This window comes from Physeter macrocephalus, chromosome 3 (genome assembly GCF_002837175.3).
Source record: "Physeter macrocephalus isolate SW-GA chromosome 3, ASM283717v5, whole genome shotgun sequence".
Taxonomy (NCBI): Eukaryota; Metazoa; Chordata; class Mammalia; order Artiodactyla; family Physeteridae; genus Physeter; species Physeter macrocephalus.
In genome coordinates, this window is record NC_041216.1 from 19,445,955 (window position 1) to 19,460,266 (window position 14,312).

Consider the following 14,312-nt stretch of genomic DNA (forward strand, 5'->3'; position numbering starts at 1 on the left):
ATTAAGGATAGGCTGCCCTGAGAAGGTGCCATCTGAGCAAAGACTTGAAGGAGTCGGGGTGAGAGCCACGTGGATAGTGAGGGGAAAAGCATTCCAGGAAGTGAGAGCAGCCAGTGCAAAAGCTCTATGGCATAAGAATCAGAGCAGAGTCACCAATGAGGAGATCAGAAAGGAAAGGGCATGGGGCCCAGACCCAGGGGGTCTTGAGCGGCGAGGCGAGCTGGCAAGGGTCTGAACTCTAGAACCACATGACTGGATCCATGTCTTCAAAGGATCACTCTGGCCGCTCCATTGGGAATAAACTGTAGGGGGACAAGACGGTGGCAGCAGTGGAGGTGACAGGAAGGAGTCAGGTTTTGAATCTGTTGGCTCGCAGCTTCGTTTAATATCTGTCACCTCCATGAGTTTATATGTCACTTCTGCCTTGTTCTCCTGTCTCCCAGCACCTAGGTGACCGCTAAAGGTTAGTGTCCTTGGGAGGCTGCCGGCATTCATTCATTCATTCATTCATTCATTCATTTCACGTTACAAATATTTATTGAGCTCCTACTATGTGCCAGGCACTGTGCTGGGTACTTTGTACACATGATTCAATTTAATCTTCATAGTGCTGATGAGATGGGAGCTATTGCCCCCCACCACTCACCTGGTTTTATAAAGGGGGGGACGAATACCCAGGGATTACAGTGACTCACTCACTTCTTAGAAATTCTCTTTCCTGCCCGCCCCCTCACTCTCCCCTCGGCTGCTCTAAGGTCTAGTGGCCCCTTCCATCCCTTCTCCCAGCCCATTCACTCCCCTTTCTCTTTTCTCTCACCTCACCAGCCCAGATTCTGCATCCCGAAAGTCAAGGACCTGGGAAAAGACAGGTGGTCTGGCCAATCAGGAAGGAGGTGAGGCGGGTAAACGCCTAGTGAAATATTGACCCTGACACACTAAGATCAGCCCCTGTCACCACCTCAGCCCCGCTCACGCCACACTGTTCCTGAGGCCGAGCCTGGCTTCTCACACTGTCTTGGGGATGTTGCTGGTGGCTTCCTCCCTGGTAGGTCTCTCCTAGGAGTTTGCTGTGGCCTGATGCCCACTGGAGGCCCAGGTTGGGATGGTTGGAGGGAGGATGCTCAGCATCACTTGCTCTGGTCCCCATCTCTCGCACGGATGCCCCTGGGCTCCTCCGGGAGAAAGTCCCACACACGCACCCCGGGTACCAGTATGTCCTTGGGGCACCGCAAACTCATGTGCAAAACAAACACATCTGAGACCTCGATGTCCTCACCTGCACAACAATACACTTTATAAGGTTGTGAGAATTCAATGAGATAATATGTGTGCCTGGCACAGTTTCAATTTTCAACAAATTCCACCTTCTGTTACCACTATCTTCCCCCACTCCCCAACTCCTCTGCCTCTGGACTGTAAGTTCCTTAAGGACGGAGTGGTATCTTATCTTTGTATGCCTAGTGGCTAATTCAGGGCCTGGAACGCAGTAGGTGCTTAGCAACGCTGGATGAATTGATGGAGACTGCATGAATTCGGCCCTGCAGAATTTCGAGTTTACTCTTCCCAAGAGGGCTGACATTGTTAAAGAGTCAGTGCCGAGTGAGTCTGCCTGCGTTATCAACGTCGCTCACGCAAGCCCTACTCTCTGGGTGAGAGTCACCCCAGGAAGCTGGGGTGGGCACAGGGGCAGTGGAGGATGAGTGGGTTGGCGGAGATGCCCTTGGCAAAACTCCACCTCGAGTTGAGCTGAAGCTTAAGTTCAAGTCCACCACACGTCTGGGTGCTGGTTCCCAATCAGCATTCTGGACAGGAGAGAACCAGGAGGAGGAGGAGGGGGGCGGAAGTGTGGGTGGCAGGGGATGAGGCTCTGTCAGGAAATGACCTCCACCATCTTGTTCTGGGCTTGGCCAGGCCCCTGAGACAGACAACTCCTGAAAGAAGGCAGCTGGGGATACAGCCGCTCCCTCCCAGCTCCTTATCTTCCTCCTGCTGTCAGCCAGCCCACTGCAGATAAGCCAGGGCTGAGAGCTGTCTGGGCCGGAGCCACAGAGAGAACGTAATTAAAAAGACACTGCTGGCCTGGCGGCCGAGGCCGAGGGAGGGCGCACCCGAGGATCCTTGCCTGGGGACACAAGGAGGACCTAGAAGCAAAGAGTTCCCTTCTCAGAGAAAAGACGGAGTAATCAGCACTCACTGAACAGCCTTGCAAATAAATGGCAACAGGCTACCAGCCCGCAGCAGCTTTGCCCGGCACGTACATCACCGAGAGGAAGACCCAGAAAGGATCTCAAATTCGTATTCCACACCCTTTGTTAGACTTTGCTTCCCATTCCCACCCCACCTCATGAAGGCAGGTGATTACCTGGGAGGGTCTCGGGAACCCCACAGAGAACCGACACCCTGCCCTGAGAAGCGCTCCGAAGTCTTTGGTGTTGGAATGGCGACAGTCATGCATTCTTTTATGTGTTCAGTCAGCACTGAGGGTGCCATGGGCAGCACAAATAGACCTGGCTTCCAGGGGCGTGCACTCCAAACGGGATGACGGACACGAATAAAGTAATCTCACGGCAACAAGATGCAACCCTCCAAGCTAACGGAAGTGCTCAGAGGGAGAGAAACTCGGCTCTGTAAGAGGCAGAGAAAGGATGCTGGGCATGCGTGGACTGGCTTCCCGGCAAAGGGGGGCCCTGAGTTGACACTCAAGGACAATAGGAGGTCACTAGCTTACAGTGGGTCATGGGGTGAGCCTTCCAGGTAGAGTGTGGCAAGTACAAAGGTGGAGAGAGCACAGGACGCATCTGAGGAATGGCATGGAAGCTGGGAGACACACAAAGTGTGGCTGGGAACATGATGACAGAGCAGCCAGAGAGGCAGGCAGGGCCAGATCACACAGGGCCCCCGGCCAAAATTTTAAAAGGGTTTTGGTCTCTATTCTAGGAGAAATAGGAAACCATTGGTGGGTGAGGGAGGGTGGCGGGGGTGATAGAAATCTGTCCAACTTGTGTGTTGCTCTGTTCATTCTGGCCACTGGGTAGAGAACGGATTCCGGGGTTGCGGGGGAGGAGTATATTCAAGAGGCCAGTTAGGAGCTGCGGTCCAGGTGGAGACGGTGATGGCTGTGGGACAGGGACGCCGGTGGCAGAGGAGGAAAGGCAGGGACGGATGCCAGGGTCTTCCCCGAGATAAATCATGATCTTTGGCAATAGCTTAGGTGTGGCGGTGGGAAAAAGAGGTGCCGAGAACGGCCCCCAGGCTTTTGGTCTGCACACCTGGAGGGATGGTGGCTCTTTTCACTTTAGTATCTTTGGAGGGGTGGGTGTTTCTCACTTCCCTTACACCCCAAGTGTTGACTGTAGTGGGTAGATTCACTGGAGTCAGTAAAGGAGGGGCTTGGTGAGCTATTCCAATTGTCTCTTTCTGCAGAGGAAGCATCTAAGGCTCAGAGATCACAGGACTGACAAAGGGATGGGATCAGAGCCCCTGGACTCCCACCCGGAGCTAGCAGGGCACTGCCCATGGAGGAGCTCAGGTTGGACACGAGCCTGCCTGGGCCCTAACCCTGCCTGCGCTTCCACCCACTGAGTGAATCCGGGCAGGTCCCATGTCTTTAGGCCTCAGTCTCTCTACTGTGAAATGGAAAGAAATGGAATGACCACTCCTTCTCTTCTGAGGGGTGGTCAAGAGTCACTGTGGGTCACTGAGTGGGAAGTAGTTGGGGAAAGTGAAGAGAACAATGCTTTGACTTCCTGTGGGGGCTGAAGTGGGAGAACTGAGTTGGGGAGGGATGGGGGGCCTCTCCCCACCTCCTGCCTTCCTGTCTCTTGCAGGCCCTGAAGGCTGAGTAGCCATCAAGATGCCTGGTCTGCTGAACCAGATCACAGGGGCAGCCCTGCCCCTCACCGCATCCGACGTCACCTCCTTTGTCAGTGGTTACGCCCTGGGTCTCACCGCCTCCCTCACCTATGGCAACCTGGAAGCCCAGCCCTTCCAGGGTAAGGATCCCTGTTGGGGCTTCCCCGGGACCACCTGCTCCTCCAAGCAGAATCCCCATCCTGACATGTATTAGCTGATTGACACCGGACAAGTCATGTCACCTCTCTGAGTCTCAGTTTCCTCATCTGTGAAATAGGAATACCACCTCTGCCCTGCAGGTCTTAAAGCTGGTAGCAAGTCAGGTCAGGATTCGAACCCAGGTTGGGGCTCGGCCCCAGCCCACTGTCCCAGCCCTATTTATGTTCACAAGACATGGCCACCTGCGTCAGATAGTCAGTCCTCCACTTTCCCCAGCGAGCCTCACAGTAGGAGAGGCGTCCAGACTCAGTGGAAGCCAGGAGCTCCCAGTCGTAGGTGTGGCTCTCGTCCCCGTGACCTTGGGGAAGCCACTGTCCTTCTCGACCTCGGGGTGCTCCTGCACCTGTTTGGACGCCAGGGCTTGCAGGAGGAACAGATGAGGTAATACATGAGGAAGGACAGCGTGGAATGGAAAACAGTCTGCAAATATCAGTCATCACTGCAAGGCAGTCAGGAGTGCGGACCGGACCGGCGTTCCCCTGCAAGAGATGTCTGTAAATTACACTCCTCTCCTTGCGCTTAAGGAACGGAGTTATGGGAAGGCTGGCCAGGAGGGTTCTGCGTAAAGGCTTGTTATGTTAGCATCCCTTCTCATCCACAGTGCTGGGGGCCTCCTAACCCCCAAACTTCATGTCTCGGGGCACCACCCTCCAGCCTGACCTGAGCTTCGGAAACTCTTTCAATTCCCAAGAGAAACCTGCAAGGGAAAGTCTCCTCCCTGCGGAAATCTCCTGGGCAGAGCAAACGACACTTTTCCTCTGTTTAAGGAAACCTATAGAGGGTGGCTTAAAGTGAGACCCGCGAGGAACCCAGGGACTAAATTACTGAACAGCTCTGGGACAGTCCTTTGGCTTTCCATGTGCAGAAAGAACAGTCTCCCCATTTTATAGATGAGGAAACTGAGGGATGGGAAGCTGGGATTTGTGGAGAGTTCACCATGGGCCCAGCACTGTGCTGCCCTCATGTTAGTGGGCAGATAAAATGAGCTACGACCTTGATCCTCTGAGCGTGGTACCCCAGCCATCGGCATCACCCAGAGCTGGTTAGAATTGCAGAATCTCAGGCCCTGTCCCAGAACCACTAAATCAGAATCTGCATTTTAACCAGACCCCCAGGTGATTCATGTGCTCTTGAAGTTCGAGAAGCACTGAGTTATAAAGATGTAGGGCACGCACTATGAGGGATATAGTTTAATAAGTGGTGGCTGTTTTTTCCATTTTCATAACGACCCTGAGTTTGGCTCTGTTATCCCCATTTTACAGATGGGGCTGTGAGGCGTTGCGATGCTAAACGTTTTTTCCAAGGTCACCAGACTGGGGAAGGGGGCAGGGCCCGGATTAGAACCCTAGCCCTATTCCTCCAAAGTCCCAGCTCCTGGGCGCCACGCACGGGACCACCACACAGAGGTGTCTTATTAGTCCCACACATCAGGTCACATAAAAATCCAGATTTCCACCCTCTCTTGAAAAATCAGAAGCCCTGGTCACACCGGCCTCACAGGCCAGCAGAGTAAGAGTTGGCTGGGACAGGGGAGCAGCCGTCCCTTTCCAGCTGCCCTGCAGCTGACACAGAGCCCACTGCTGTGCACCTCCTGCCCAGCCCCCAGAACCAGGAGGCCCCAGCCCAAGTTCTCTCTGGAGTCCTCCAAGTGGCAGTGAGTACCATCCACTCGGATGGCAGATCAAAGGCTCCAGTTCCTTCTCCGGGGTGGGGCATGCAGAGTGGGTCTGGGGCACCCCACAATGCTGGGCCCTGCTCTGGCAGGTCTCTTTGTATACCCACTGGATGAGTACACCACGGTGATCGGCTTTGAGGCAGTCATTGCCGACCGAGTCGTGACAGTACAGATCAAGGACAAAGCCAAGATGGAGGGTGGCCACTTAGATGCCACTGGCCTCCGAGCTGCAACTGTCACAGGTAAGAAGGCCAGAAAGGCTGTGGCAGGGCCTGGGCATGGCTGGAGTCTCAGGCAGACTGAAAGGGCAGCAATGGGATAGGGTAGAGAGAGCACTACCCTAAGAGTCAGGAATCCTGTGTGACCTCAAGCCAATAATTAACCTCTCTGAACCTCACCTTACTATCTGGAAAATAGAGGTAATTGTTTCTGTCCTCACCTGGAAAGAGTGGTAAGGCTCAAAGGAGGCAACAGAAGGATTGTTAAGATATCTCTGAAAAACAGAAGAGCATGTCATTTAAGCTCAGAGGTTGTCGAATGAGTCACACCAGGATTTGACTGGCTATCCTGTTGCTTGCAAGCTTAGAGAAGAAATTAAGCCTCATTTGTAAACTGTAGCTAATAATCCTATGCATCCAAATCTCAACAAAGAGCATGCAGAACACTCATCACAGTCCCTGGTACAGAGTAAGTACTCACAGCATGGCCACTGATGCCTGCTATTGAGGATACTGAGTCTCAGAGAGGGTGAGTGACTGGCCCAAGGTCACACAGCATGTTAGTGGCAGAGCCAAGGCTTGAGTCCAGACCAGGGATCATATGATATGAGATTCTTACCATTGGATTTATGATGGAGGTGAAGTTTGTTCACCTGATCATTGAGATGTTCAAGAATCTTTTAATGAACACTCACGGTGTGAGATGCAAAGTTTCCCCCAAGATTTTAGGACATCTCCCAGCCTGGAAGAATAGCTAGGACATGCCCGGTAGTGACCACGATAGGAAGTTGACCGTGGCTATGCCAAAAGCGGTCCAGGTAATGTCAGAGGAGGGAAAGAGCGGTCCAGGAGGGACCAGGGAGGTTTTTGTGGAGGGGTTGGATGGATGGGTAGGGTGAGCTAAGAAGGAATGAGGGATGGGCCTTTCGGTTGAAAGGAGAGAGCATGGATCCTGGGGGAGGGGGGAATGCTCCAACGTGATTCTCTGGGGGGCATAGAGTCTGCGGATAGAGATGTGACCCTCTGTTGGGGATTTGTGGGTCCCAGTCTCCCAATCCCCGCAGGATACAGTGGAAAGTACACAGGCCTGGCATCAGACCCACGTAGGTTCAGATCCTGGTTCAATAAATTAGTTATTTGTTGAGTAACTTGAGCAAGTTGCACCCACACGCTGAGCCTCAGTTTTCCCATCAGCAGAACAGACTGCTCTAACCTAACACACAGCAAGCTTAGAGGGGATGGGAGAGAATGTATGCACAGTCCCTGACTCCAGGCCTGGCACTTAGGAAACATTCTGCATCATCCGTCCTTCCTGCACACCAGGAAAGGTGGCTTTGGATGAGGATTTGGAGCGGATCCTCTTTGTGGTCAACCTAGGGACCATCGCCCCTATGGAGAACGTCACCATCTTTGTCAGCACCTCCTCGGAGCTCCCGACGCTGCCCAGCGGGGCTGTGAGGGTCCTGCTACCCGCTGTCTGTGCCCCAACCGTGCCTCAGTTCTGCACCGAGAGCACTGGCCCCTCCAACCAACAGAACCACGGGTGAGGAGCCCCCGCCCAAACAAGGCCAGAGTCCCGGGTGCAGCAGGGAGTTGGGCGGGTGGGAAGGATAGGAGGTGAGGCCGAGCTCTGTAGCTGCCCCCGTCTCAGTAACTGTCCCTCCCCTGCTCACATTTCAAGCACTTAAGAATCTCCCTGAAATGCTCTGTGTTGGTACTGGTCAGGAGTGTTAGGATTTGGACAGCCTGGTATCAGAATTTCCAGGCTTTTTTCTTTAATGCACTCGAGGTATTTTCAGAGCACCTAGGTGCTAGACACTGGGGAGGGGGTGTTAGGGACCCAGAGGACACGAAACCCACATGGTCCCTTGCCTTTTTGGAACCTGGTGGGAGAGATCATTATCCAACAGATAACACAACAAATGTGAACTGTTTATGAAATTGCATGCATAATTAATTATGTGAAAAGGGCAGTAAAGGAGAGGTTCATTGCCTAAGAGTATAAAAGAGGGACCCAACCTGGGGGGTCTGGGGACCTGGTCAGGCTTCTCTGAGGAGTGGCATTTCAGCTGAGGGCTGAGCCAGGAGGGGGATGGATATAGGCACAGAGAGAAGCGTTCCTATAGGTGGGAACAGCAGGGGCAAAGGTCCTGAGGCAGCAAGGACAGGGCCACAGAGGGGGACTGAAGGACGGGTGACATGAGATGAGGCTGCAGAGATACAGGACACCCTGTGGCCCTGGCGGACTTTGGATTTCTCCCCAAAGCAACAAGGAGTCATTAAAAAGGGTTTTCAGCAGGGCCGGGAGGGTACACTCCAGGACAGTTTCTCTGTACTCCCCCGGTGGGGGAGGAGGGAAAAAGGGGTGGGTCACAGCCTGAGGCACCTGCAGCTTGAGATCGGGGCTCCTCCCATTTTCCCACCTATAAGCCCAGGGGGACTAGCGTTTCCTCTGCAGGGAGAGAGGATGCCAGTTTTAAAGTAGCCTGATGCATACAGGAGATGTCTTTTGAAGTCGTGTATCTTATCATTCAATTCGTGTCATAAAAAAAAAAATCTGTTCCACAGTATATTAGCACCACTGTGGTAGAAAAATAACACTTGAATTAATTACCAGTTAAACTACTTAACTCCCCCTCCCCAGCTTTGAGCCCGAATCTTTGAGCCAAGTTGAAATCTGGGAAGATGTACCATATGTATCTAGGAGTTTCATACATACCCTGGTTGGGCTATGGGGACAGCTGGGAGCACGTGCCCACTGGGACACAGGACAGTGACAGCAAACCCCTGGACACCGCCAGTTAAAGCGCTGACCTCAAGGTGACCTGCCGGGGAGGGGTTATTTTAGCCTCCCGCTCGGGGCCAGCCCAGAGGACACTCCTCAACCACACCACAAATAGTAATTAAACACCTACCGTGGGGCAGGTACTGTTTTGGGTGCTGGGAATACAGCAGTAAACTAGACAGACAAGGTCCCTGCCCTCGTGGGGCTAGCATTCTAAGGGGGGAGACAGACAATAAAGTAATAAGCCCACAAAAATGTCATATGTTGGGTGATGAGCTCTATGGAGATAGATGCTACAGAGGCTAGAGGGGGACGGGACGGGGTGGGTGCTAGTTTCGCTAGAATAGACAGGGCTTAGGCAACATTTGAGGCCTGATCTGAATGAAGGGGGCTGGCCATGGAAGTATACTGGAAGAAGAACATTCAGGGCAGGGGGCAGAGCGGGCAGTAAGTGCAAAGGCCCTGAGGCAGCAACAGGCTTGGTGTGTTGGAAGAGCAGCTGGAAGGCTAGTAAGACTCTAGCAAAGTGGGAGAGTCAGACCGCGTAGGGCCTCGAAATCTAGAGTGACGACACTTGTTGGTACAACAGAGAAGCTGGTGGCACCAGCCAGTCTCAGGCCAGGGAACACCAGCTCGTGTGTCATCTATGTAAATGCTGCCATAGGCGCCAAGCCAGCTGCATGGGAGAGGCAGGACCTAGCAGACCTGGGGACATTCAAGACCTCGGTGGATCAGGGAACAAGAGGCCAAGGAGTCCCTGGTGCCCCTGAGGTGGCCCTGATAAGCTAATTCCTGCCTTTTCCAGCAGGCAGAGTTAACAGAGATGCTCTTGGGAGACGCCTGCATCAAATTCTGATGAACCTCAAAGTCGCTTACATAGAGTGACATGGGAAAAAATAAGAAAAATAGATAATACCAAGTGTTCGTGAGATTGAGGAGAGAAGGAAACTCTCGTTCATTGCTTGTGGAAGTGGAAACTGGCCCAGCCACCCTGGAAAGCAATCTCGGGCAATACTCGGTGTGTGCCCTTTGACCCAGGGATCCCAGGGAAATCCTTTTATACATCCAAAAATAACACGTGGATGAGGATGTTCGTGGTGCTGGCGTCTGTGAACGCAGGGAGGTGAAGGCAGGAACAAATCAGTACAATATAGCAGATGGCCCCAAGCCATAGCACATCAGGAGCAAAGACTTCGCTTTGCAGACAGCCACCTGGACAGAGCTTAAAGACACAGTGTTGGGTGAAAAAAAGGGGAGCGATTGAATGAGATTCCTAATACAATGCTTTCTTTTCAACCAAAAGTCATGGTGTGTTTTACAAAAATATGTGCATATTCAGAACGTGTATCAAAGACCTCAGAAGGCATGACCATAGAGGGGAGGGAAATAGAGCAGGATCAGAGACAGGGTGAGGGATGACACAGATAGAGGGCCAGAGACTTGAGCGTTCAGCAGGTGACACTTTGCTAAGTGCTTGCTCAAGACAGCTGTGTCCTTATTATCCCCATTCAATGATGAGAAAACCAAGACTCAGAGAAGTGGCTTTATGCAAGGGTTCCCAGCTTGCAGAGACAGAGCAGGTATTCCAGAAGTGATGTGACATAGTGTAAAATGTTTCACGGCCGAGCCAGAGAGACCCAGGTGAGAATGCACACTCTGCTGAGTCCCAGTGGTGGCAGCTTAGGCTAGTGACCTCATCTTGCTGAGCCTCGGTTTCCCCACATGGGAGGGGTGGGGAGATGAGGGCTCTGAGGCCCTCCTCTGGGGGCGTGGTGAGAACAGTGCGAGCCCCCATGCCTGGTGCCTGGCCCATCCATCGCCTGTCGTGGTACCTTAGGTCTGAATCCAGGCTCTCCCTGCAGTCAGGCTGAGTGGGACTTGCCGTTTTCTCCGTGTCTTCTCTTGCTGGCCCCCTGCCTCAGCCCTGACTGGCCGCCTCCTCCTCCTCTCGGCCCCCTTCCCAGCAAAGACAAGCATTGCTTCGGCCCCCGGGCCCTGGACTCCTGGAACAAATTGTGCTTGGCGACTCTCCTGGACACCGATGTGTCCAACCCCACGGAACACGAGTTCACCTTCCAGCCGGAGATCCGTGGGCCCTGCCTGCTCGCAGGTGAGAGGGAGCTGGCTAGACCCGGATGGGGCTGGAAAGAAGATTCCAGGCCACGGCGGGGTGGGGAAAGGAAGGGGAGGGAAGGAAAGCTGGCCAGCCCAGATGGAAGACAGCCTGAAGCTCATGCCCCTCCGCCCCCGTTTCCTGCTCCCCAACATGCGGTCCAAGGTGAGTCCTTCCCGAGGACAGGTTTCAAGGCTGTCCCCACCCTCACCTCAATGGCTTCCCTGGGGAAATGTCCACGAGGGCACGGCCGTCCGAAGTCCGTGGTCCTCGGTCTTCTTCTGGAGCCACAGCCACGAAGCTGCTTCCTGCCCTTCCCCTTGCATGGCAGAATCAGCTGGGGAACTTTCCAAATCCCGCCACCTAGACCCCACCCCAGAGCTTCCCATGACATTGGTCTGGGGTGAGTCCTGGGCAGCCCCGGTCCGGGAGGATCCCGCGTGCCGCGGAGCGGCTGGGCCCGTGAGCAGTGGCCGCTGGGCCTGCGCGTCCGGAGCCTGTGCTCCGCAACGGGAAAGGCCACAGCAGTGAGAGGCCCGCGTACCGCAAAAAAAAAAAAAGTTCCCAGGCGATTCTAAGGAGCAGCCAGAGGCGGGTACCATTGTTCTCATGGTTCCCCTCCCCCACCCAGTCAAGGTTTCAAACAGACACTAGGATGTGGTTTCTTGTCAACAAGGGTTCTCCCAGAGCAACAGGACATCCCAAGACAAGAGGCATTTATGGAGTGCCCGCCGATGGAGCATGGAGCTCTTTCTGTCTTTCTGTGCCCTGTGAGGAAGCCATTCCTTTGACCCCCCACTGGATCCTGAGGTCAGGGCAGGAAAGGCCATTAGACCCCATCTAGCTAAGCCTCCCCTTTGCAGACGGGGAGATTGAGAAGGCCTGTCCACGGTTTTACACAGCAGGTCAGGAGCCCCCGAGGGGGCTGGAGTGCCAGTCATCTCTGGCCTGAGTCTTAGGGTCCCCCACCAAGCCCCTCTCTCTCCGGGGACTCCTGAGCCTATCCCACCTTTCTGTGCCACTCAGGGGTGGAGAGTCCCACCCACGAGATCCGAGCCGACGCAGCCCCGTGCGCACGCTCCGCCAAGAGTATCATTATCACCCTGGCCAACAGACACAACTTCGACCGGCCCGTGGAGATCCTCATCCACCCCAGCGGTACTGTGCACCAGGCGGGGCCCCCAGGATGCCTGTGGGAGGGAGGAGGTGCTGATCCCATGGGGCACAGACACGTGGCCCCCCACCCAGTGGCCAGTGAGAGGGTAGGGACGCGTGACAGAGGAGAGGAGACCAACCACTTGCCTCCTGGGAAACTTAGCGCTAACTGGCAGAACTGAGTGTCTCCTGCCCCATTCTAGCTCCTGAGACCCCAGGGTCTCATCCACCCAGTGGTGGGTGCACTTTGCCCCCAGGCCAGGTGAGCAGAGATCTTTGAAACCCTAAGCTCCATGATACCCTGGCAGCTCTGAACTCTCAGGGAGCAACTCTTTTGTCTCTTTAAGAATTCATCGAATGTTTAGATGCAAAAAGATCAGAGCCCAGAATCACTCCCATTTTACAGATGGGTAAACTGAGGCCCAGGGAGGGGCAGTGAATCACTCACAGCCACTAGGGTCTCCTGCCTCCCAGCTAAGGAGTCTTCTCAGGGTCCCACACTGCCTCAAGCAGCCAGGGATCCCATCCCCCTCTTCCAACTGGGAGTCCTCCGCACTGTGAAGATCTGCCACTCCACCGAGGGCCCCAGCATCACCCTCACCCTCGGGCAAGTGCCAAGAGTTGATCTCATCTCTGCAGAGCCCTACATGCCGCATGTCCTGATGGAGAAAGGGGACATGACCCTGGGAGAGTTTGACCAGCACTTGAAGGGAAGAACAGATTTCATTAAAGGGATGAAGAAGGACAGCAGTGCAGAGCGAAAGGTGAGGGTGACTGAAGCAACATCAGTGGTGGCAGAACTGGGGTGGCGCTGGGGACTTGGTCTTTGCTGGACCAAGAGGAGCCTGAACCTGAGGTTGGGGGTGGGTGTGACTTGCCGGAGGTCACACAGCAAGCTGGTGGCAGAGGGAAAGTGGATGTCCAGATGCGGCAGTCACCTTGGCGCTGCCCTCCTGCCTCCTGCCAGGTCACCTGCTCCTAGTGCCACCAAGGTGCCTAAGCCAGGCAAAATTCTAGGCTGGTGGCAGAAACAACCTTGGTCTCCTCCAGGCTAATCCACCCGCAAGAGGCACCAAGGACCCTACAGCTGGGTGCCCTCCCGGCTCCATCTCTACTCCTGGGCCTCCCTTTTCCCACCTGCTGAGTGGGTCTCTTGCTCTTCCTGCCTCTGGGATCCTTGCTTGCTATTAGGTAAAGAATAAAGGCAGAGCAGGGAAAGCCCGAGAAAGATCTTTCCCTCTGGCCGCCCCTCCCCCACGAAGTGAAAGGATAAGGGCGCCATCAGCAAGGGGCTGGGGGTGGGGAAGGGGGGTAGGAGGATGCGGAGCCACAGCCACAAGCCACCCCCGCAGTCTCCCTCCTGCTCGTGACCCTGCACATCGAGCCAAGGTAGGCTCAAGAATCGCGGGATACTTCTTTTTATTGTCTCCCCTTTTGAGATGAGAACACTGAGGTTTAGCACCCAAAATAACTGGTGAGCTGGGAAAAGGGAGTTGGCTTTGGTGACAAAGAGGCTAAGGACTTTGCCTTGCTCATGTGGGGCAATTGTGCTGGATGTAAGGGCCCCCCGCTCCTGCTGGCCTGACTGGCAGAGAGGAACAGACAAGAACAACGCGGAGATAACTTACAGCTGATGACATCATTCCCTTTGGTAGAGACCCCACTGGAAACACCTGTCTTTCCAGAGGTGCCCCCTCACCCAGATGAGTCAGCTGGGAGAAGAGGCTGGAGACAGGCTCTCAGAATGGTGGTGGGAATGCCGGGGGGTGCCACTCAGCTCTGAGAACTGCAGCACGTGGGCAAGGGGTGTCGGCAATGAGCCTCCCAGGCCTGCCTGCCAAGCCTTAAATCAATTAGCTCTGGGACCACTGAAGCAAATGAGAATGAATTTGCCAGCTTGGGTTGGTTATGCAAATACCCTGTATTCTCATGAGCTCCAGGGTTGACAGCCATCAACCCACAGCTGCTAAGAAGCGATGAGTTTATTGTAACTGGATAATGGGAGCTCGAGACATCAGAGGATCCTGCGCCCGGACCCCCACCCCACGCCTCGGAGAGGCAAAAATCGGGCTCCTGTCACTACCAGATGTGGCTGTTGCTGCCTTGGGCTCTGTCGTCAAAAGGGCCAGGCTGGGCAGTGGCTTTTGGCAAAGGAGCTCCCCCGGTGGGAGGGAGGAGGGCATCCGGAGGCATCGATCAGGAAGAGTGAGTGGGACAAGCTGTCAAAAACTGCGATTTAGGGCTTCCCTGGTGGCGCAGTGGTTGCGCGTCCGCCTGCCGATGCAGGGGAACCGG

General features: G+C 54.5%; 1 protein-coding gene across 1 annotated transcript in view; it reads left to right on the forward strand.

Annotated features, from left to right (window-relative positions):
* Positions 1 to 3,853: 3,853 nt before the first annotated feature.
* The window catches only part of VWA5B1 (von Willebrand factor A domain containing 5B1), a 40,956-nt gene continuing 30,497 nt past the window's right edge, over positions 3,854 to 14,312 (forward strand). Inside the window, 6 exon segments of the mRNA XM_024125740.1 lie at positions 3,854 to 3,992; positions 5,836 to 6,025; positions 7,274 to 7,507; positions 10,714 to 10,859; positions 11,889 to 12,020; positions 12,657 to 12,781. Of these exon segments, the coding sequence (XP_023981508.1) occupies positions 3,854 to 3,992; positions 5,836 to 6,025; positions 7,274 to 7,507; positions 10,714 to 10,859; positions 11,889 to 12,020; positions 12,657 to 12,781 (966 nt within the window).